We start from the raw sequence: 23,731 nt of genomic DNA on the forward strand, positions 1-23,731 counted from the left end.
GACGAGTGGTCTCATCAAGAGGATGAATGATGAGTAGTTTACATCACCCCATCAGCTAACTGGTTAACCTGCTTGATACTTTTAAGATCCCACGAACTTTAAGGTTCGTTACGATACATTTAAGCACTCATTTATAAAGAAATCCCCACCAATATGGTTTATTTATTTTATTTAACATTTTCGATAGAATAATGCAATGTCATTCTGAATTACAAATTCCCTGATTCGATTCCTAGTTGGAAAAATTAGTAGCTTTCGGAGCAGCGCCATCGCACCAAATAAGGATAACTTTCAAATTAAATAATGAATGAATGAATTACAAGGAGTATTTTTATAACTGTTGATCCGAAATATACGTAAGTACATAATATTTAACTATCTTCTGTATGCCGAATGAAAAACATAGAATATCATATCTCACACGCACACTTAATAATAATAATAACGATAATATATATGTATCACTTACCCATTTCTGTTCACTTCTGCTTCATCCATCCACAATAAAAAATCGACCGAAAAGTATACACTCGACGGTGTGGACTTTTTTCCTCGCACAGATCCAAAATACGTCGTGGCGCACAGAACTCACAACCACGAATTGCACTGCCAACAACTTCTACGCGAGACTATAAATACTGACAAAGTTGACTGACTTTGCCTCTCTGATTCAGGACTAATTAAATAAATAAATACAGTTTGCAATCCCCTTATCAGGCAAGCGTAATTCCTACTGCCGAATTTCGACCTGGCAATGCACATAAACTCTCCCCTCCCTGCAACTGACCTTTGGAGACGTAGAAGCAAATTTTTCACAGAGCAACCTAAAGAACTAGAGAATTGTCTATCCTTAAAACACAACTTTGAGTAAAACAAATCCAGCTCCACGCATTTTTTTTTCATAAATCTTAAACATTTACTCATGAAATTAGTTTGCTAACGCAAATACGAAGTGGCCCCCCTGCGTTGCAGTCTCTAGCGTAGCTCTCGCATAATAAAAAAGTTCTTAATATATAAATTACTCAAAAACACCATTCCCTCCAAGCATATGAAATCTTAAAAAAAAATCTATCCCCGACGAGAAGGGGAAACCGCAATTTATTTATTTTTTATTTATTTTGTTATTTTTTTCAACCACCCAATGTCGTATTAAGTGGGTACCTCGAGGAAACTGGGGGGGGGGGGGTAAAGACGGCCAGAGGCATGATGCTGATCACATCACCCCTACCTTCGACCGTGTATAACAGAGCATGGTGCTTTATCTCCACACCCCTCCATACCTCCATACCGTGGTGCAGGGCACAGGGAAGAACTTCACTCTTTTTCTTTCTTTTTTTTTTTTTTTTTACAATTATCACCATCATAAGTGTAACTTCAACCATAATTATTTTTAACAATATAACCAAGGAACCCCTGGTTCGATACCCGTTAGAGATACATAACGGTTGTAGATCCAGTCCCGATTAGTCTTTCTGCACATAAAGTGGACTTAAAACTAGAGAACTCGAAATATGATACAAAAAAGTTGCAGACGTAATTTAGTCATAGCCACACACACCGATGACCTCTCTGACGTCACTCAGACAGACACATTTGCTCAATTCCGACCTTATTCATGTCATGCTACACACAGTTCGTATCAAAAGTTGACCAACAAACAAAGGATAAAATTAACTTGTAGTCACCATCCCTTTCGAACTGTCGCACATCGACCCCAACAGACGCACTTGCCTCATCCCTAGGTTGCTCATGCTCCACAAAATTCTTATCAACAACGTGACCAACAGATAAGTTTACTCACAGTCATCAGCACTATCAACGTCTCCGATATCTACAGACATGTCGGAGACAGGCTTGGCTCATTCCAAGATTAATCATGCTCCGTACATTTCTTATCTACAGAATGACCAAGCTTAGGTTTACGTATAGTCATCAACGCTATCAACCTCTCTGATACCAACACAGACATGCCAGGACATGCCCGACTCATTCCGTGCTTCAGCACGCTCCTCAACAATACTTTCGTTTACATGTAACGTCAGAACTTGGTCACACATAAACCGAAAGTCCCCGATGACACCCATGTAGATCGCCCAATCACATGACCAATCTCCAGCAATCAGAGCTTTGTGCTCAGGAGACTCCTTGCTCAGGGTGAAGATTATACACTTCAACACCAAAGTCACGTGACCAGTCTCAACCAATCACAACTTGGGGCTCAAATAACTCATCACTTAGGTTAGCTCATCCCCTCCAACGCTACAAATACAGAGACACGCCCCCGTAAACCCTACGTAGAGTCACGTGACCGTGCTCGTGACGTCACAAAAGTTAGGTTAACTTAGACCCTCCAAGACTACGAACATATAGCCACGCCCCCCCATAGAGTCACGTGACAGCTCTCGACCAATCAGATCTTGTTCCCGGGAGCCTCCATACTACTGACCAGGGCAAAACATATTGTATAAAAAATATACACTACAAACGTAACGTTTCCATCATCTAACAGAGTCTCCTTCAGACGAAGATTCACAACAAAATTCTCAATAAAATGTGAATTTTTGTCTGAAGAAGACCCCGTTAGAGGGTGGAAACGTTACGTTTTTAGTGTAAATTTCTTATACAATAAAGTTTGCCTTGGTCAGCATTTAAAAGATTGTTTCTAACGCTATAAATGTTATAATATCACTTTATAGCAGTCGTTCTCAAACTGTGGTACGCGTACCCCCAAGGGTACATGAACGACTTGAAGGGGGTACGGGATCAGCCCGGAAGGGAAATGTCGAGAATGCCCACACAACTACATAATTTTGTCAGAGCGGCTTTTCATCCATGGTGTATCTAAAAAACAAGTACCGAAAGACACCAAATTTGGAGCCGAATCTCCGCTTGAAAGTTTCAAGTGCACAACCAGACATCAAGAAACTGCAACAAGCTATCCTTCTCATTTTTTGTGTACTTCTTAGCACACATTGGTTCCACCATTTTTATTTTTGTAACTAATCATGAAGATTGTAAACGTAGGAATACCCAATAAAATAATAAACGTGGGATTCTAACGTTTATTTGTTTAGCATCTTTCCACATACAGCCCGAATGCCATTTTGCTCTATTGCAGATACAAGCCTCCAACATCTCAAAAGCGCCCTGCCAATCAGACAGCCAAAAAACAAAATCCCAAAGCCCACTATTCGGAGAAATCCTAAGGTGGGGGGCACATTAGACCTTTAGTTACGACTAAAGAGTACAAAATTTGTGAACCGCTCTTCTAAAGTATTATCCATTTCCTATTTCCAGTTTACTGACATATCTCTGTATGTCTTCGGTACTAACATATATTGCTTTCTGCAGGAGAAGTCATTTTAATTGGCCTCTTCGATGGCGCAGTAGTAGCGTCGTCTCCTTGTAATCAAGGGGGCCGGGTTCGATACCCGGTGGAGGCACATAGTGGTTCGGATTCCACTTTAAACTGTAGGTCCATTCCTATTAGCCTTACTCTGCACAAAGTGGACTTAAAACACCAATCCAACCAATCAATCAATTAGCCAAACGTGCAAAACATGACGCAGGTAGCATTTTAGTAGTCACTAATCAAAAAACCTCGGATTTATAGGTTCTAAAAAAGTATGCTTTTAGGTTCCTAAAATAGTCTCTAAAAATCCTAAAATAGGTTCGAAAAACCCTAAAATAGGTTCTAAAAATTTTCAATTAGGTCCTAAAAGTCATAAGTTAGGCTCGATAAATCCTAAAGTATCAAAATAGTTCAAAATTTCTGAAAAATGCTGATTAGGTATAGTCACCGGCAATGAAAATGGGACACATATATCCTGAAATACGCACTATCTTGCATAACGTTATGTGTGTTGCCTAATCCTACGGCAATGGCAGAACTTACCATTGGAAATTTGCAATTAAAATCCACTCCTCGCCGTATAGTTAGGCAACAATCTTTTTTATGTTATCGACAGACAAGCTCCGCAATTTTATCTGAGAGGATCATCGTATATGCAGAAAATAATCGTTCAACAAAAACATAGTCAGTGGTGCAAACTTCAATGCTGAAATGTTAATTTGCAAGGCTTGAATGCCACAAAGCACCGAAGTGACGCCAATGTGAGCAAGACCACATAAATGAGACCACTTTGGATTATACAGGTAACAGTGGCACCAGACATTTTACTTTGTTTAGGGCTTTGAAAAAACACCATGGACTTGGAGGAAGGGAAATCGACAGAGTGGTTTCAAACATGTTCGTCATTGAATTTTTTCGTGACCAAACATAGCAAATGCCTCTGTGTGACATAATAATCATGTAAACCCTTTAAAAATACATAAAAACCTAAAAAAGGTTTGATTTAGGCGCATAAACCTAAAATTGTTTCAAACGAGCGAAATAGGTTTTCTTTTGGCACTATAAAACTTCATCAGTTGCTGCGTTTTTAAACGAAAAGCTAACATAACTTATTATTTCTTACATACCTGTAAAAGAAAAAAAAAAGGTTAGAAATCTGAAATCCGAAGTCTACTAATCACTAACCTGCCTCAACAATCAAAACCAGAATTGTTGTTGCGTAAGACTGTATGTATGTGTTCGCCCTCATCACTTCACACCATGATTGCATTAAAATTGAAGGTAGTTTCTCAGACCTAGGATGAGATGGAAGTGAAGAGTGAGATTGATGGAAGACTAGTCAAGAGGGATCATCATCGCCACAAATAAGTAACACCTCTCTCCCCTCTCGCCTTTTTTTATGCTACATCCTTACTGCATTTTTTTTTTTGAACAGGCAATAGTTCATGAGAACCGTAATGGCCAGGGCCCGAAAAATGTGAATTTTATTGTGCATTTTTCGTCATATTTTCTATTTTCGTTTTCATTTTTCGTTCTTTTACGTGTTTTACTTCTATTCTGATCTTTTTTTGGCATAATTGCAAAAAGAAAGTAATGTAATTGCATTACGTTTCACTCACATATTTTTAGTCAGGAACTGACATTTATCCCCTTGTTGTCTCTAACAATGAAAGCAAAAATTCTATCACCACGTAATTAATTGTAGGAACAAAGCAACATGCTGCTCAACATTATCTACTGCAATAATTTTGAATAAGTTAAGATTTTAACAGATTTTTGTACTGAACTGATATTTCCTTGAAATATCAGTTTGAACGTTAAAGAAATAAGAACTATGCCGTACTAATTGTCATACCCCGAAATAAAGAAAAAAAGAAGTTCATTCTACTGATATTTTTAGGTCATTTTATAGATCGTTTTTCAGATATTCTTAGGTCATCAAAATCCGGGACCTGGTAATGACATACGCACTTTTAACCCTTTTTACGCATATAGACTAGTTGGGACTGGATTTACAATTTTATGTGACATCCAAACAAGGGGCCCCTCTAAAAATACCGATTTTCTGAATTGTAAGAGGCATTAGAGTACGAAATTAACATAAAAGAAATAATTGGGGTTGGCCATGAAGCTATTAAAAAAATCTAGGTGTGATTCTTTGCAAACTAATTCATAGTTTTCATTAATCATCCTCCATCCTCATCGTCGCAATTAGCTCACAGGTAGACATGACGTTAAATAACGTAAATTGAATTTAAAAAAGCAAATCGTCAATCACCCCATTTTGTGCGAATATAGTAGAACTGCTGGGTAAACTACATAAAGATATATTTTAAAATGTATTGCTTATTGTTGTCGAAGTTCTGCTCTTATTTCTATGCAACCTATCAGTGGTGGTTGTTCCATGTTGAATTGTTTGGACTTGTAACAATTTGAGTCACCCAGCCAGCCCAGGCTTTGCCTATTGTTACATGTTTCCATCTCAATTCCAAATTGGCAAATGAACCAAAAGTAAATTTCATTTGTCATTGCCGAATACAACTAATACTCGTATTACAGTAAGATAAGTGAATGTTGGCAAACAACTTGGATTATGTTGCACACAGCTCTTGAAACAGAATTATTGTATTCCGTCCCATCTAACTGTGGAGCAGGCAAACGAAAACAAGTCTCTACGCAAGTAGTGACGCGAGATGGCTCCACCAATGAACACGTGAGAGGATCAGAATTGCGTGGAGTTGGGGAAAGCGATTTAAGTTACCAGCCTTCCCATCAGTGTCTGCTGCTTTCCTTTGGCCAATAGATTTCCCTCGCTTCTCTGACGCTGTGCGCGGCCTTGCTCCACAATTAGCTGGGACAAGGTATAGGCGTGTAGATATTTGCTCGAAGCTTCAGGTTAACAGGCGCGTCCTCTATTTTTAACATGGTCATAATGTGTAAGCTGGGTGTACACTTTGCGTAAATCCCCCCTTACTTATTTCGATGATACAGAATCTTACCATGTCATTGTCTGCGGGAAAAGAGAAACCTATAAAATCTCCTCAGGAAATATATTTCACTGACCTGTCCTATGCTGTGTTCAGAACATAATGAAAATTGTTTCCCACCTGTAAATTTATTCATGAAGGACGCACAGATGAGAACTCATGTTCTTTTTTTTATGATTAAAATTTCTATACGTTGGAACCAAAGAACATCCCCTTGACATTCCTCTGAGCATGAATCGATATGATACTCACTACACTCATTTCATCACGGGAAGTGTAAGGCCATGTCCGAATCGGCAGAAGAAGTCGCCTAGAGCACCGTGGAATCAGCCAACCTCCGTTGTCCGAATTGGCAGCTTACGTGGAGTTGGATTGTAGAAGTGAAAAAGCGCGACAGATGCACACTTGAACTCACTGTGGCCCTGCGCTTGGCAGCCATATTGCAACTTTCACTTTGTGCAGGCGACGTTTACTGAATAGACGATGTAAAATTCAGTGATACTTGGACATTTTATCGATAATACTGAATGTAGAAAAATTGTAAATGAAGAAATCGCATGTCACATTTTTAATATGAATAGTAAATAGGTTGAAATCGTTGTGATGTTTGTTTGGCATCTGCCATCTGCTTCCGTACGGTGGGCCTGCACCCCAGAGCGCTGTAGGTGCCAACCGTACTGCAAGGGGACATGTAGATTCGGATGACTTCGACGAGACTTCGAGGGCACACGAGAGCAACGGAAAGACGGGACGGAACGCTTGCCAATCCGGACACGGCCTATAAAACACAATCGCAGTTCTTTGTCACCTAAATACTAGGGGAGTCAAATGAAAACCTTTAAAGTCCTAAGAGTTCAAATTAAACGAGGTTGCGCCCACCTCCACTTTTTGCCACGTCCGCTCCTGCACTATGATAAACTTTATGTATCAAGGGAAAGAAAATTGTTCTTACTCCCTCTCCCCCAGTTTTGGCATCTTGTCCCCACCCTCAGTTTTGTAACGCAATTGCCGCCACTGACTGTTATTTACAAAACGACCTCAAGGCTGCAACACTAATCAAATGAGCTTCAAAACGCCATTTTTGTCATTTTAAAGATGAGACCTCATATACACACTTGCACCAGTGAAGAGGGGTGGCTTCCTAGCCCTCTGTCAGTCTAAAAGTTACAGAAATTTCTCGGAAAATGAAAATTCAATATTGTGCATGGTTACCACACCAGAAAGTTTACAAATGGAGGAAAAAGTTCGACAATGGACTGACTCACTTCGCAGGCAGCTGGTGGAAAGGACCCCAAATACTTACTCTTCTGAAGGTAGAGCCACAAACTCAGTGTTTAAATATATTTAGATCAGCAATAGGTCTGTGCGAAATTGCAGCAAACTTGTGCAACCCTATATACAGAAAAAGAGAAGTAAGATTTTTATATGATTCTCTGTTGTAGTTCCATATCTCACTCCTTTCAAATATCTTCCTTAGTTAAGATTAACTACACAGCAATTCCAGTTTCGCCTAAAATAAAAGAGGGCTGTCAAGTTCGATGATGGTTATGCTGACATGGCATTAGGACAAAGATAGTTGGTAGACAATTAGAAATGGTATTTATGGTGGGGGTGTTTGAAGTGAAGTGTGTCCCGCGCTTAGAGTACCACTACCTATTCCGCAAAGTACACTTACCCACTTTGTTGATGTCTGCTTGAATGTGTTCCCTCTTAGCATCCAACCGTACAGAATTTTGCTGAAGAAGCTCAACCTACAATGCATATATGAAAGAAGGATTATTATAAACTATTAAATCAGAAATAAGGAAAGACATATATGTTCTATGTTGTTATGAATGTTCATCATTAGAGAGTCTCTTCGACACATGGAGAAATATTTTCTATATTTACATAAAATATTTTAAATTTAAATACACGTAACACAGATCTTACTGTTGCTCGGTATAATGAGCTTCTAGGGAATAAATAAATATGTGTATTAACATAATTTATACTCCTTCACTAAGGATTTAACAAAGTTTACACACATACTGATATGATCCATATTTTTATGTGACGTCACAACTTTAAAATATGTCACCGATATATTATACTTTTATGAAAGGACACGTAAATGTTGTGTTATTATATGTAATATTGCACCCTGTTTATAATGTATATCTTTTCTTTAATGCTTATTGTATTTTATGCTCTATTATGAATAGTTTAATGTATCTTCACGTTTGCGAGAGTGCACTATGTGAATTTGAATTTCTAAACATGTGTAGATGTCAGTTTTGTTGATAGTATCCATTTGTAGATAGTGAGTGATTCATCTGTACTTGAATCTGTGTCTTCGAAAATAGTATAAAAGCGAGGATATCGCGTAAGAAAGAACACACTTTCGCCACGGATCGACGAAGCTTTTAAACTTAAAAGGAACTCCTCGGTGTTGTGCATACATCTTGGTATGGTAGTTCGGGGCGCAAGCTAGGTCTATGTGATCATAGGTACGCCGATAGCCATGCATTGATGCTATGCACAATACTGCAACCATTCTACGTTAAATAATAAAGTTAGCCTAAGGATTAATTTGGAAATAAAAGGCTAAAGAGCAAATATTGGCTCAGTTATCATTGCATATCTCTTGGTGTGGTAGTTCGGGGCAGAAGCTAGGTCAATGTGATCATAGGCATGCCGATAACCACGCATTGAGTTTATGCGTTTTAGTTGAGTCAATTCATCCTCGCCTTCGTCTCAAGTATATTTGCATTATAATTGCCATAAATAAATAATAAAACCTTTCAGTTTATACATACTGCAGTAATGTGGTTTTATTTCTCTGTGCTGTGAATATTGTCCCCGTACCTGAGAGGAGTCTGTGTACTTCAATGAGTCTCATCGTTCACCGCTGAGTATTATTAAGTTATTATTAATAAATATAATAATACGTTTAATAGATAAATAATACTTGAAATACAGGCTATTGAACTTATCAATTGACGCCCATTTCAGACTGTTTGCAGATATCAGCTTTTAGTGCTTCAGACTGTTTGCTAATATCATTGCTAATATAAGCCTTCAGTGCTTCAGACTGTTTGCTAATATCAGCCTGTAATTTTTCCATACTTTCGACTTGTTGCTTGCTAATTCCTTCAATCATGGCTTTTAATGCTTTGAACATATTTGATGGATCAGATGAACTATCCGTAGACAATGATTCACAATCTTTACAAACCAAATCGGTAGCATCGTGGCTTTCAGTTCGAATATCTAGGCCACAACATTCATAATGTAGAAGCTTTGTACATTTCTTGCACACAAATGTGGTTCTTTCTTTATCAATGTCCCGACAACAATCGGGAACATTAAGCTCTGAACTCGAAGCAAGAGTTGTAAGACGCATTCCATCAGTATTTTTTTCTTATGCCATGAAATTCTCGGACTGCATACACAAAATTTGGTCCTGGCGCAACCAAATCATCACTCAAAACTTTGAATTTCCGTTGATCTGTGCAGCTTATTTCTTTTTTAAGAAATCGCTCCAATGCCCAGCCCGATACTGCCGAAATATTCACTTTAGAGAGAGAGACCTTCGATCTCTTCGTCTTTCCACCCAAACTACTCGTAGCACTACTCGAAGTTCCGCTGTCGTAAATGTTTTTAGCTTTGGGACCGAACTAGTGGTAGACTTCGTTACTTTACGGTATTTAGTCCATTTCATTTTCGAATCACTAGATCTTATAATGCAACCAATGGACACTGACTGATCACTAATCGACTGTATGAATTGTCACACTTACCTCTGAAGTCTGCACCTATTCTGTTGTACAGATCAACCTGAAAATTGAAGCCGCGTATTAATATCCTCATTATATTCTAGAACGTTTCGCAGATATCACGATTCGTAAATATTGCCAGTAGTTCGACTCCTTCTCCTTTTCAAGAACGTTCCCTCTCTCGCTTTCCAGAGATTAAAAAAATACAATGAATCCGAATCGCCCTACCTGCGGCGCTACCTTTGTTGTGCAGCTTCCAAATGCTGACAAGTCTCTTCTACATAGTGTTCAAGTTCGCTACGACAACACCGAAAGCGTAAGAAAAGTTTACGTGCAATATTATCAACAACAGGGTTATAGAACATTCTCCGTCTTGCCTTGATAAGTATTTCTCTCCTTAAATTATCGTCACATTATTGAAGAAGACAAAAACCTAATTTTATCTCGTATAAACTGAAAAATTTCCTGGGGGAGGGGTCTCGAGACACCTGATGCCCACCTTGGATACGCACTATTAACAATAACAGGGTTATAGAACATTCTCCGTCTTGTCTCGATAATTATTCGTCTCCTTAAATTATCGTCACATTATTCAAGAAGTCAGAAACCTAATTTTATCAGTGTAAACTGAAAAATTTCCTTGGGGAGCGGGGGGGGGGGGGGTGGCGGCTCGAACCACCTGATCCCTACCTTGGATACGCCTTATTAACAATAACAGGCTTATAGAACATTCTCCGTCTTGCTTAGATAATTATCTCTCTCAAATTATCACCATATTATTCAAGAAGCCAAAATCTTAATTTTATCTAGCGTAAAAGGTAAAGGTAAAGTGTTCCCCTGTGCATAGCACCACGCCATGAAGGCGTATAGGGGGTGTGGGGGTAACGCCCCACACTTTCTTGATCCGGTCGTGAGTGGGGGTGATGTGATTATCATCACGCCCTTGACCGCCTTTACCCCCCAGGGTTTCCCCCAGGTACCCATGTTATTCGACGCTGGGTGGGCGCCGGGGCCGCTTCCACCGTTAGAAAAGTTCCCGGATTTGAACCGGCCGGGGATCGAACCCGGGACCTTGAGCATGGTAGTCAGACGCGTTACCGACTGAGCCACCGCGGCCAAACTGAAAATTTTCTGAAGGGGGGCTTGAGCCCCCTGATTCCCACCTTGGATACGAGCTGTTACCAATAACAGGGTTATAGAATATTCTCCCTCTTGCCTCGATAATTATTTCTCTCCTTAAATTAACGTCACATTATTTTATTTGACACCACAAGAAACAAAAAATCTCATTTTATCTAGTGTAAACCGAAAACTTTCGGGGGGGGGGCTTGAGCCCCCTAAGCCCCCCCCCCTGGATACGTGCCTGGGAGGCAGTCACGTTTATTACACCCTTACATTTACATACAATAGTATAAAGTTCTGCTTTTAGATCTCGCACAATGCCTTTTTCACAAAAATGGGCAATCTCGCATTTTTTATATCAATCAAGCTGTGATATTTTAGTTTCTTCCGTTAGTTTTCTGATAATAGTGTTCACAGCTTTCCATAGCATTTAGGCATGATTTCAGTTGACAAGAACAAAATAATCTTATTTCAAGACATACAGCAAAAAGAAATCCAACGCGCTTAAGTTAAAACTCCCTTACATTGGAAGCCTGGGGAGAACAAAACAGGGGTTCCTTCGTAACACGATTTCTTGAAAACCATTTTACACATTTGAATCAACTTTGTGATAAATTGATTAGAAAGGATGAATCTTAACAGTAAAAGTTGTAACTTTTCCCTTGCTACTATATTTTAGAAGATATTCGGTGTCAAATTTCTCAATATTTGCATAAGGAACCAGCCTTTTCCGTGCCGAGTGTTTCGATGGTGACGTCATGCATCCACGGACAACTGCGCATACGATCTGCGCCGCCGAACGAGCACCCCCTGGCAAAAATGACAGGGTTCTCTTCCCTGGTATGGCTTCCTCCTAGCGACACACATACACACTTAACTATTCCCTGCACATATACATATTTGGATTTTTCCCATGGAGACATGCAGCAAATTAGAATTCTGGATTCATCGAATCTAATATTAACGAACAGGGGATTCTGTATATTTTAAAAAAATTTAAGGATGAGAATCGCGTTTGATGTTTTGAAGGAGATAGTGTTAAATGAATAAGTATAATAAAATTTAATTGCATTGCAGATTTATTTGGGTTTGAACGTGCGAATGCGCGAATAGGCAGGAGCCGCTACTGGATAGGACTCAACCTGGGTTTATTACGACGCCAGGGGTCCCGGGTTCGAATCCCGGCCTGGGCATGAATGTTTGTGAGTGTCAATTCATCAATTTTATCATGTCCCTCATCCCCATGTTCGCAAATTAGCCAAAAGTGGTACAAAAGGCGAAGTAAAATAAAACAAATCAAAATTTAAAAAAATAAAATAAAATCAACCTGGGCTGCCATTGAATTATTTCTCTGCTGAGGTTGGCTGAAGTGAACTAAGACAGAGCATCTCCTTTACATTTTTCACAAGTGAAACAAACTTGAATAATAAAATATAAATTTAGTGTAAATTTATGACCAAATTCGCTAACATATAAAGATGTCTGGGATGGTTGCCAAGTTGTAATAGGATCGAAGTAGACACAAAAGGAGAGTTCTGAATAATCTTTTGAGGCTCGAATCATCATTTGAGGCTCGTCGTAGCCTTTTATGATGTATATTTTGAGGGCACAGAGTTGGCAACACTGTGGGCTCTTACTGTAGCCTTTTATGAGGGGGGCCCATTGCCCCCTGTTTACATCTGGCAACACTGCCGTAGATTCTTTGACAGTGTTGTTAACCTACTGGGTTTTTCACTGTAAATTTTCATCAAAGGGCCTGAGGGGTCCATGTACTTTTTATGTCTCCCAACACTGTTGGGGGCCTAGTGTTGGCGACCTGTGGGCTCTTACTGTAGCTTTTTATGAGGGGGACCTATTGTCCCCTTTTTACATTTGGCAACTCTATTGGATGTTCCTCCTTTGAGGCTTGGGTTTTGCCAACCCATCCGAAGAAAATTCCACTATATGATTTTTCACTGGCTAAGCTAACCTACAAATAGGAATTGGCAATACTGACAAAACTCAAATTATCATTTGAGGCTCGAATCATCATTTGAGGCTCGAATCATTATTTGAGGCTCGAATGATTATTTGAGGCTCGTCGGTGTTGCCAACCCACTCTACAAAAATTCCACTATATGATTTTTTACAGGCTAAGCTAACCTACAAATAGGAGTTGGCAGCACTGACTTATAAACCCACTGGGTCCTCTTGGCATGTTTTTTCATGATGTGTTGCTAGGCTATTGGGTATTTTGGCGTATACAATGTATATATTTTGAGGGGGGGGGGGTTATGGCTTTTTATGCTGTACGAATACTGGGAGCTTGACAGTGACAACCAACAGAGTAGGTAAACCTACATCCAGGAACTGACAACACTAGTTTCTGACAGTGAATTTGAAATAAAATATTAAACAAAATACATGAGTAAGCACTGTGGGTACAAATAGTACCAGTGTTGTGCCCCCAACTCCAACTGGGCAACTGGGGGAAATAATTGTACAACAATTTGTACCTAATTGTACAATACTTGTACCTAATTGTACAACATACATATACACAGACATAAAAGAGAGAGCCTTCCCGCAACTTACTTCATGTACAATTTATATGATTTTACAACTGTGAAAAGAAAGCATATGTGTTCTGTATGCACATATTTATTCTTATTTTTCGAAGTTGAATGAAAGCACATGTTTTTACGTTCTCGTAATACTAACCTTGCTCCACTGATTTTAAATTGCTTCCATCCGCTTTTTTTTTCTGTATTATTTCCGTATGCACGCAACATTCGCTTTCAATAGTATAATGAAACACAGAAGGAATGTTAGTATAGCAGGCTCCGAGTTTACAATTTATTAAATTAAACAATAATTTATGTAAGAATATACTTGTACTTACCGAACACAAAATAATAAAAGCACATGTGAATGTTTGCGTGTGTTCATGTTATATGACGACTGAGTAAAAAAATAATGTTGACTCCCCGAAAGATAAAGTTCCTAGTTCGACATCAGATGCATGCAAATTTTATGTTTTGTTCTCCAAAACTATCAGCGCCATCTATTAGCAAACAATAGAAATAAAAAGTAGGTCAAACTTTTTCAACACCCAAACATTTTGAATGTCTTCGCTTAGTAATACGATCTAGCTGAAGACGTTTAAAAGAGTACTCTTAGTCGACGAAGCTAATTGCTAGGGCCCTTATATTACTAAAATATTCTTTAATTTGCATATTTCTCATACCGCCATATGTTGTTCTAGTTGACTTCTTCCAAAAAAATGCTAATTAGCGAGAGTTAATTAAGCAAGGCAAGTAAAAGAAGCAAAATAGAACAACATATGTGCCGGCGTGAGAATATGTAAAAAAATCGATTCAGAGGTGGATCGAATTAAAATTAGGGGATATTTTGCATTTTTTCCCTATAATGTACAAAATATTTACCGTACATAATCCTTTCCATTTACAACAGTATAAAATAAGAGGAATGTGTGACAATATCCATATTAATTAGGAAGGTATGTTGTATGCTAGGTTAGCTAATTGTGTCTTCTACAGCTTCACTGTATAGAGGGAAGATGGAAAAAGAGAGCTCTACGGAAACTGACGCTCTTAACAATATTGTACGCCCGTGAAAATTATATATAAATAAGACTTAAGCGTATTATCTGCTTTCATATCAGATTTTGCCAACCTGTAAGCTGTAGTGTTTAGGTGACAAGCGACCTGCTCAAATATGATACTGTTGACAATATTGTACGCCCGTGAAAATTATATATAAATAAGACTTAAGCGTATTATCTGCTTTCATATCAGATTTTGCCAACCTGTAAGCTGTAGTGTTTAGGTGATAAGCGACCTGCTCAAATATGATACTGTTGACAATATTGTACGCCCATGAAAATTATATATAAATAAGACTTAAGCGTATTATCTGCTTTCATATCACATTTTGCCAACCTGTAAGCTGTAGTGTTTAGGTGACAAGAGACCTGTTCAAATATGATACTGTTGACAATATTGTACGCCCGTGAAAATTATATATAAATAAGACTTAAGCGTATTATCTGCTTTCATATCAGATTTTGCCAACCTGTAAGCTGTAGTGTTTAGGTGACAAGCGACCTGCTCAAATATGATACTGTTGACAATATTGTACGCCCGTGAAAATTATATATAAATAAGACTTAAGCGTATTATCTGCTTTCATATCAGATTTTGCCAACCTGTAAGCTGTAGTGTTTAGGTGACAAGCGACCTGCTCAAATATGATACTGTTGACAATATTGTACGCCCATGAAAATTATATATAAATAAGACTTAAGCGTATTATCTGCTTTCATATCAGATTTTGCCAACCTGTAAGCTGTAGTGTTTAGGTGACAAGCGACCTGCTCAAATATGATACTGTTGACAATATTGTACGCCCGTGAAAATTTTATATAAACTCGCGTACCTTCGACGTGGCCTTTGGCTTGTACGCTCGCATGCGTGACCTTCGGCCACGTTGTGGGCGCAATCATATTATAGATGGGGTTCTTCATAGATCTTAATGACTTTGAAAATGTCTGCATGTTGTATTGGATGATGGGGAACATATGTATAAGTTTGAAAAGTTTAGAAAGTAACTTTATGTGTGTATGGGCTCTAATAAGGTACAAATATTCAAAATATTTTTCTCTATTTTCTTCATAATGAACTGAGTAAGTAATAACCGTTTCAAGATAAGTAGTTGGATGTTTTGCATTTACGAATTAAATTGGGACACTAAATTGAAAATGTTATATTTACTTCTTTTGTCATTTTCACATTTTGGAAAGTAATTGGATAATAACTGTTTTCCGTCATTCCTCTCTTTTACCTACCTTGCCTCTGTAATAAATTCTGATGCTCGCATTTTGAAATTCGAAGAGTCTAGCATAATTCCCTTACAGTAGTTTTCGGGGTGAAAATAAACATTCTTTAAGTTCCCTAGAAACGTCCGTTTCCATGGACAACAAAGGGCACGGCAAGCTCTAAGGAATTGCATGTCATTTTACCCCCTAAACATTTAGCTGAAACAAGCACGATGCAGATATTTACGCATTGAGTATAACAATATATACGTAATTGTATCTGGGCTGAAACTCCTTATTATGTAGATGTCACCCTTGTTTCAGGCACCTATTCAAAACCAGGAGTTGATTCATCTGTGTGTTACTTATCTGTGAGAAATATAATGTAGCTGGACAATTAAGAATTGAAGGAAACAATGTGTGCAAAAGAAATGCCCGTGGCAACGGTTGCTAAGGACGTGAGAAAAGGGCATTTTCACCCTTAAGGAAGGGCCGATTGAGAGATTTTTGAATTTTCTCGGCCTTTCGGGACGATTTCATGGGGGGTCGTAATCGGGCATTTTTCGCCTCCGGGGCTTCCTTCATGGAGTACATTTATGTCAGTGAGTCAGTGAGGAGTGGTGGGATTGGGGCTTTATATATATTGGACTCGCGTACTTTCGACGTGGCCTTTGGCCACGTCTTGTACGCTCGGTTGCGTGATCTTCGGCCACGTTGTGGGCGCAATCATGTTATAGATGGGGTTCCACAATGATCTTAATGACTTTGAAAATGTCTGGATGTTGTATTGGATGATGGGGAACATGTGTATATGTTCGCTAATTTGAAACGTTTATAAAGTAACTTTGTGTGTGTAAGGGCTCTAATAAGGTACAAATATTCAAAATATTATTGTATATTTTCTTAATAATAAACTGAGTAAGTAATAACCGTTTCAAGATAATTAGTTGGATTTGTTTGCATAAACGAATTCAATAGCGACACTAAATTGAAAATGCAATATTTACGTCTTTTGTCATTTTCACATTTTTGAACGTAATTGGATAATAACTTGTGTTCCGTCATTCCCCCAAATTCCTACCTTGCCTCTGTAATAACTTCTGACGCTCGTATTTTGAAATACGAAAAGTCTAGCATAATTCACTTACAGTATTAGAAAATAAACTTTCTTTAAGTTCCCTAGCAACGTCCGTTTCCATGGACAACAACAGGCACGGCAAGCTCTAAGGAATTGCATGTCATTATACCCCCTAAATATTTAGTTAAAACAAGCACGATGTAGATATTTTCGCATTGAGTTTACCAATATATACGTAATTGTATCTGGGCTGAAACTCCTTATTATGTAGATGTCACCCTTGTTTGAGCCACCTTTTCAAAGCAAGGAGTTCATTCATCTGTGTGCTTTTGATCTGTGAGAAATATAATGTATCTCGACAATTAAGAATTGAAGGAAACAATGTGTGCTGCAAAAAAATGCCCGTGGCAACGGTTGCTAAGGACGTGAAAAAATGGCATTTTCACCCTTAAGGAAGGGCCGATTGAGCAATTTCTTAATTTTCTCGACCTTTTGGGACGATTTCATGGGGGGTCGTAATCGGGCATTTTTCGCTTTCGGGGCTTCCTTCATGGAGAACATTTATGTCAGTGAGTCAGTCAGTGGTGGGATTGGGGCTATATATATATTGGATAAGACTTAAGCGTATTATCTGCTTTCATATCAGAGTTTGCCAACCTGTAAGCTGTAGTGTGTAGCAACAAGTTATTACGTAATATAATGATGTCATATCAGTCGTGTTGTTTTTTGATTGGCTTAGTGTCTCGAGTAAAAAACAGAGATTTTGATTGGCTAATAATTTATACGTGGTGTTTTTTGATTGGTTTAAGTAAGCAAGATTTCTATTGGCTGTCTAAATCTATATAAGCCGGAGCACAGCGCTGATTTCTCACCTTTGCTGGATTGGCAGAGGAACCCACATGGCGGGGGATAGAACCTGAACGGGCTCCACCAAAGTATAGGAGACTAGAAGCATATAATTTGGCGGAAAAACCCAAGTAAGGTCATAGAGAATATTTCAAAAATAGATTTTTTTTTAAAAAAAAGTTAACAATTATATTTTGCATTGCACAGCATTGGGTATTAAATAACATACCCCCAAAAAATCTCTGCATTATGCGTTCTGTAAAAAATTGCCCTACGTGCCAAACTGCTGTGTCAAGTAAAAATTTTCAAAGGCACTGTCGTACTTGTGTGCCGGGAAAGCGAATATGTGCGACCAAACTGTGCTCTAAGTGTGGAAAAAATATTACTATTGCCAACTTCAAGCGACACCAGCTTACTTGCAAGAGCACTGGAACATCTCTACCGCAACCTTCCAAGCGAAAGGTAGAAGTAACCTCCCTCGATGCATCGCCACCTGCCAAACGCGTCAAGCTGGCGAAGAAAGCAGACCGGTTTGCGTTTGAGCATTTATTAGAAGACTTTGACATAACATCAGACAGCTTCTGCGATGTGCGTAGTTTTCTGGAGAGCGAGCGAGCTAAGATAATATCCATCCTCAACGATGCATTGGCCACACACTCCACTAAATTCTATGCTGTGCTATGCTGCAAGTATAAGAAACCGTCTGATGAAATATATAAATTCTTCCATGCCACAAAAGCAAAAACACTGCATCAGGCAGATGTCACTGACCTCGACAGCATCTACGACAAGTTTGTCGAGGAGCTTGTGGCAAAGCACGAGGAGCATCAGGCTGAAGGCTCGGGCGGTTCGCTGTGTGGCGACCCCCACGAACTTTGTCTGACACTTAACAAGTTCCTGCCACTGGCAGGGTCTAGCTATATTGCCCTGCCACCCGAGGTTGAAGCAAGGAAAGCTGTTCTCAATATTCAGAACAAAGACACCAAATGCTTCCTCTGGTCGGTGCTGGCAGCATTACACCCTATACCTCGGGAAAACAGTCCACGCTATGTTGCACACTACAAGCAGTATGAGTCGGAACTGGAGGATGCAATGGCCGGGATTGCCTACCCTGTAGAAGTCTCGCATATTCGCAAGTTTGAGGTTCGTGCTCGTGACTTGTTGGGCCTGCAATTAGCTATCAATGTTTACGGTCTCACCGAGGCAAACATCGTCTACCCTATTCGGGTAAGTGATGTAGATGATGATAGTGCACAGCAAATTGACCTTCTTCTTATCAAGAATAACACCTGCCACCATTATACGCTTATTCGCTCTCTTTCCAGACTTGTTTCAAATCAGAAAAATAGACATAATGGTCACATCGTGGTGTGTCGCAGGTGCCTGTCCACTTTCGACAACCGAAACTATTATAAATTCAAACACTCTCGAGGACCCAACATTGCTGCTGAGAAGCTAGCTCGCCACATGCTCTACTGTGGTACCAACAAGCCTGCACGAACTATCCTGCCCGAACCTGGTGCAGTAGAGTGTTTTCGCATGCACAGTGCTATGGTGAAGCATCCTGCCTATATTGTAGCAGACTTCGAGGCTTTTATTCAACCTCTGTCTAACTGCCATCCCAACCCCGAAACATCCTCTACTATTCCTTTCAAATCCACGAGGCCTCGAGTTACTCCTATGTTGTGGTGTGGCGAGACCAACATATTGCCTCCGAGCCCTATGTGTATCGCGGTCCCGACCCGGTCAAACACTTCCTGGAGAGAATGCAACAGGAAGGCATCAAGATAGGGAAGGTGCTGTTGGCCCCCAAGCCCATGCTGCCTCTGTCTCCGGAAGACAAGCATCAGCACGAAATGGCTCTAAATTGTCCTGTTTGCAACTCAGTCTTCAATGACGATAACAAAAAGGTCCACCACCATGACCATTATGGGACCGGAAGCTACATTGGCCCGTGGTGCAACAGGTGTAACTTGAGAGCCAGGGACCCGCGCTTCATACCGGTCTTTTTTCACAATGGCTCGGGATATGATTTCCATCACTTGGTCACACATCTAGGGTACGACAATGCAAGAATCAATGTCCTGGCACAAAACGAGGAGCGTTATATTAGCGTCAGCAAGTGGGTGCCGATCCCCGACTCAAAAAGCAGGAGCATCGAGCTTCGGTTCCTCGACTCTCTGAGGTTCCTCCAGGCAAGCCTGGATGCTCTTGCTGGGAAGCTCAGAGACGACCAACTAGCTATTACCACATCAAGTTTCCCGAACTTAGATGTCGCACTCATCAGACGTAAAGGGGTCTACCCCTACGAATACGTCACCGACCCTTCTAAGTTCGAAGAAGAGTTGCTGCCTCCCCAGGATAAGTTCTACAGCCAGCTGAGAGGTTCAGGTATTACCGACGAGGAGTACAAGCATGCTCAGTCTATGTGGGTCAAGTTGGGTTGCCGAACTTTTGGTGATTACCACGATGCATACCTGAAGCTTGATGTGACGCTTCTTGCCGATGTGTTCCAGGCGTTTCGGGCGACTGCGATAAACATTTACAACCTGGACCCTGTATATTTTTACAGCCTTCCTGGACTGGCATGGTCGGCCATGCTCCTGCTGACTAAAATTAAACTTTCACTTATCTCCGATATTGATATCATGCTTTTCATCGAGAGAGCTATCCGGGGCGGCATGGTCCAAGTGTCGCAACGCTTCGCACACGCCAACAATCACCACATGGCCACTGGTTACGACCCCTCCCAACCATCAAGCTACATCATGTACACTGATGTGAATAATCTTTACGGGCACTCCATGATGCAGCCACTCCCAACAGGACAGTTTGAGTGGGTTGATCCTTTATACCACGACATCGAAAAAGAGTGCGACGAGTTTGTGTTTTTTGCCGAGGTGGACCTTGACTTCCCCGAGAAGCTGCAGGATACATTCTGTGACCTTTCGCCTGCTCCGGAATTCAAGTGTCCACCTGGCTCGGATCAACCGAAGCTCGTCATGGACTTGGAGCCCAAAAAGCGTTATGTGCTACACTACCGGAACCTCCAGTGGTTAATGCAGCAAGGGGTCTCGGTCAAAGCAGTTTACCGCGTGCTCTTGTTCAGGCAGTCTCCATGGTTGAAGCCGTACATCAAACTGAACACCAAACATCGCACTGCTGCCACTTCGGAACTTGATCGCGATTTTTTCAAATTAATGAACAATGCGGTATTTGGGAAGACCATGGAGAATGTGCGAAATCGCGTTGATGTGAGGTTGGTGACGAAGAAAACACAGTGTCGTCGACTTGTTGCAAGCCCGCTGTTCAGGTCTCGAACAATTTACAACGAACAGATGTCTCTGATTCACATGAACCTGGGCGAGGTGCTACTCAACAAGCCCATCTATGTGGGAGCTGCAGTTTTGGATCTGAGCAAGTTGTGCATGTTCGAGACATATTACAACATACTACGTGCACACTACAACCACAATATCTCGCTCCTCTACACAGACACAGACAGCTTGGTGTACCATGTTCGCACGGCCGATGCGTATGGTGATATAGCCAAAGTTCCAGCTCTTCTCAAGCTCTTCGACACATCGGGCTATCCCCAGCTAAACCGGTATGGAATTCTGCCGCGGAACAAAAAAAGACCCGGCAAACTCAAGGACGAGAAAGACGGGGATGTGATTGTGGAGTTTGCTGGACTTCGTGCCAAAGCCTATGCGATCCGGGCTGAGGGTTCTGTAACAAAAAAGGCAAAGGGTGTAAGCAGGCAAGTGGTTCGGGAGCACCTCAAGTTTGAGGATTACCTCGAGTGCCTCAGAACAAAATCGCCCATTCTACAAAAAGAGCATCGTATCCAAAGCGTCGATCATGTGCTTACAACTAATATTGTCAGGAAAGTTGCTCTGGATGCACACGACGACAAGAGGTGTATTCTTGAATGTGGGGTCCATACACTTCCGTGGGGCCACTATCGCCTCCAAACTAGTAAGGCCTGCCCAGAGTGTAACAAAAAGTAATAGGCAATGCGAAAAGAAAAAAAAACAATTTTAATTTACTTCCACTTCCTCGATTACATGCATGCATGGCACAGCAAAATTAAACTTCTGGAAACTGCTAATTGCAATTTGTACTTATATATATAAAATTCCACATTTCTTATTGTGTGCTATTTTTTTTTTATTTATTTAAAACTGTTCAGTCACTCTTTCATTCTTGACGTCATACACAAATGTTTTCTCTGCAATAAGAATGACACTGCACAGAGTATCTGCAGGCAAGGCGTCGTGGAACTCGCATACAATCTTGATGTTGGTACGATCGTTAACAACCACCTGTTTTCTTTTAGATGTGTTGATGACAAACATGGGTCTGCGAGCTATGAACTCGTTGGGGTTGTAGTACACGTCCATATTGCCGGAGGTCACTCTCTTGTAAGCTGTGTACGCCTCGTAAAGTTTCAGGTAATCGTTGTTCGTAATGTTTAAGTTATAATTCTCGCGTGGAAAAACTTCATTCCTTCCATTTTTGAGGTAAACATTCTTAATTTTGCAATTATCAAACTGGCTAGAATCTTTCTCTTGGTTATTATTTTTCCCCGTCTGGAAGAGCACGACCGCAAACTCAGGCATATCGTACCGGATGCTGTTGAACTGCGTAGTAACATCAAATTCAAAATGGCTGCCGGAAGCAGGTTTCTGCACACACTGGTAACAGTAAAATTGGATGGGTACTTGGGGGTTCTTCAAAATGTCGGCTTTGTACTTGAGACCGTAGTTAGATTCGTATTCCACCACAGGCATGCGCAGCTCCATGAACTGGATGACGCACTTGGCTGCGTCGGGTAGTGTGTTGGCAAGTGCTGCACCGTCTGCACCCAAGGTGCTGTAACGCATCAGCACATCGTTGTCGTTGGCGCTTCTGCGAAAAGTGACGCGCAAGCCACCCTTCCACATAATCTCCGTGTAGTCGGAGAAGAAGCCTGGAAGCAAGCGCATGGGAAACAGTACTGAGTGGCTTCGAGTTTTGATTTTTGTATCTGCTTCGAATCCCCCTGCTTGGTAGTATGCTGCATCGGTCTTGGAGAGTTTCAGTGTTCCCACAGCTGTAGAAGTAATCCCAGGGTAGTCAACCCTATCGATGACGGTGCCATGCTTTCTAACTTCCACTTGCGAGAACAGATGCGGCACAAAATTGTCCACAAGTCTTAAATTTGCATTGGCGTGGAATGCCAGTAAAATTGATTTTGAAGGACAAAGTCTCCGAAGTGTTTTTCCATTCGGTGACGCGTGGTCATCACATCGAGTCCCATCTAGTTTTGAGAGTGGAATTCGCTTACATATTGATTTCAAGTAGCTTCTCAATTATCCTCACGATGTTTGGCCATCACAGAAATTTTAGAGTTTCTACCAGGGATCGAACCTTGAAAGACTAGAGCGCAATAATTTGAGCGCGAGGGAATTTTGTTGTTTCTATTGACATCGTATATTCAGTTTTGCACGCGCAAAGAAGATTACTTTTAAGAAACTAGATGTGTGCATAAAATTTCATATATATCGTCATCATTCTCCAATGTGTGCAGTACGACGCCACAAAAGACTCGTGCATGTCCCATAGAATAGTGGTTAAGGGTGTCGCCCTGCACTAAAGGCCGCCGGATTCGATTCTGGTATAAACAATATACATGGGATTCCTATCTTGAACTCATTACTTCATTTTCGCACCGTTGTCATACTTGTACGTACACCTGATACCAGCACCCTTTTATATCTAAACTGCAGG

At 40.4% G+C, this 23,731-nt stretch overlaps 1 protein-coding gene across 3 annotated transcripts in view; it reads right to left on the bottom strand.

The window, feature by feature from the left end:
- Positions 1-23,731, bottom strand: part of LOC145981701 (techylectin-5A-like) — a 268,003-nt gene that overhangs the window by 117,711 nt on the left and 126,561 nt on the right. For 2 of the 3 annotated variants that reach the window (XM_083115101.1, XM_083115100.1), the window contains exon 2: positions 8,015-8,090. In XM_083115101.1, coding sequence (XP_082971227.1) covers positions 8,015-8,090 — 76 coding nt within the window. Of the gene's footprint in view, positions 1-4,537; positions 4,648-8,014; positions 8,091-23,731 lie in introns of all 3 variants that reach the window. The other variant, XM_083115102.1, reaches the window with a different exon arrangement.

This window comes from Lepisma saccharinum, chromosome 30 (genome assembly GCF_977018435.1).
Source record: "Lepisma saccharinum chromosome 30, izLepSacc3.1, whole genome shotgun sequence".
In the NCBI taxonomy this organism is placed as follows: domain Eukaryota; kingdom Metazoa; phylum Arthropoda; class Insecta; order Zygentoma; family Lepismatidae; genus Lepisma; species Lepisma saccharinum.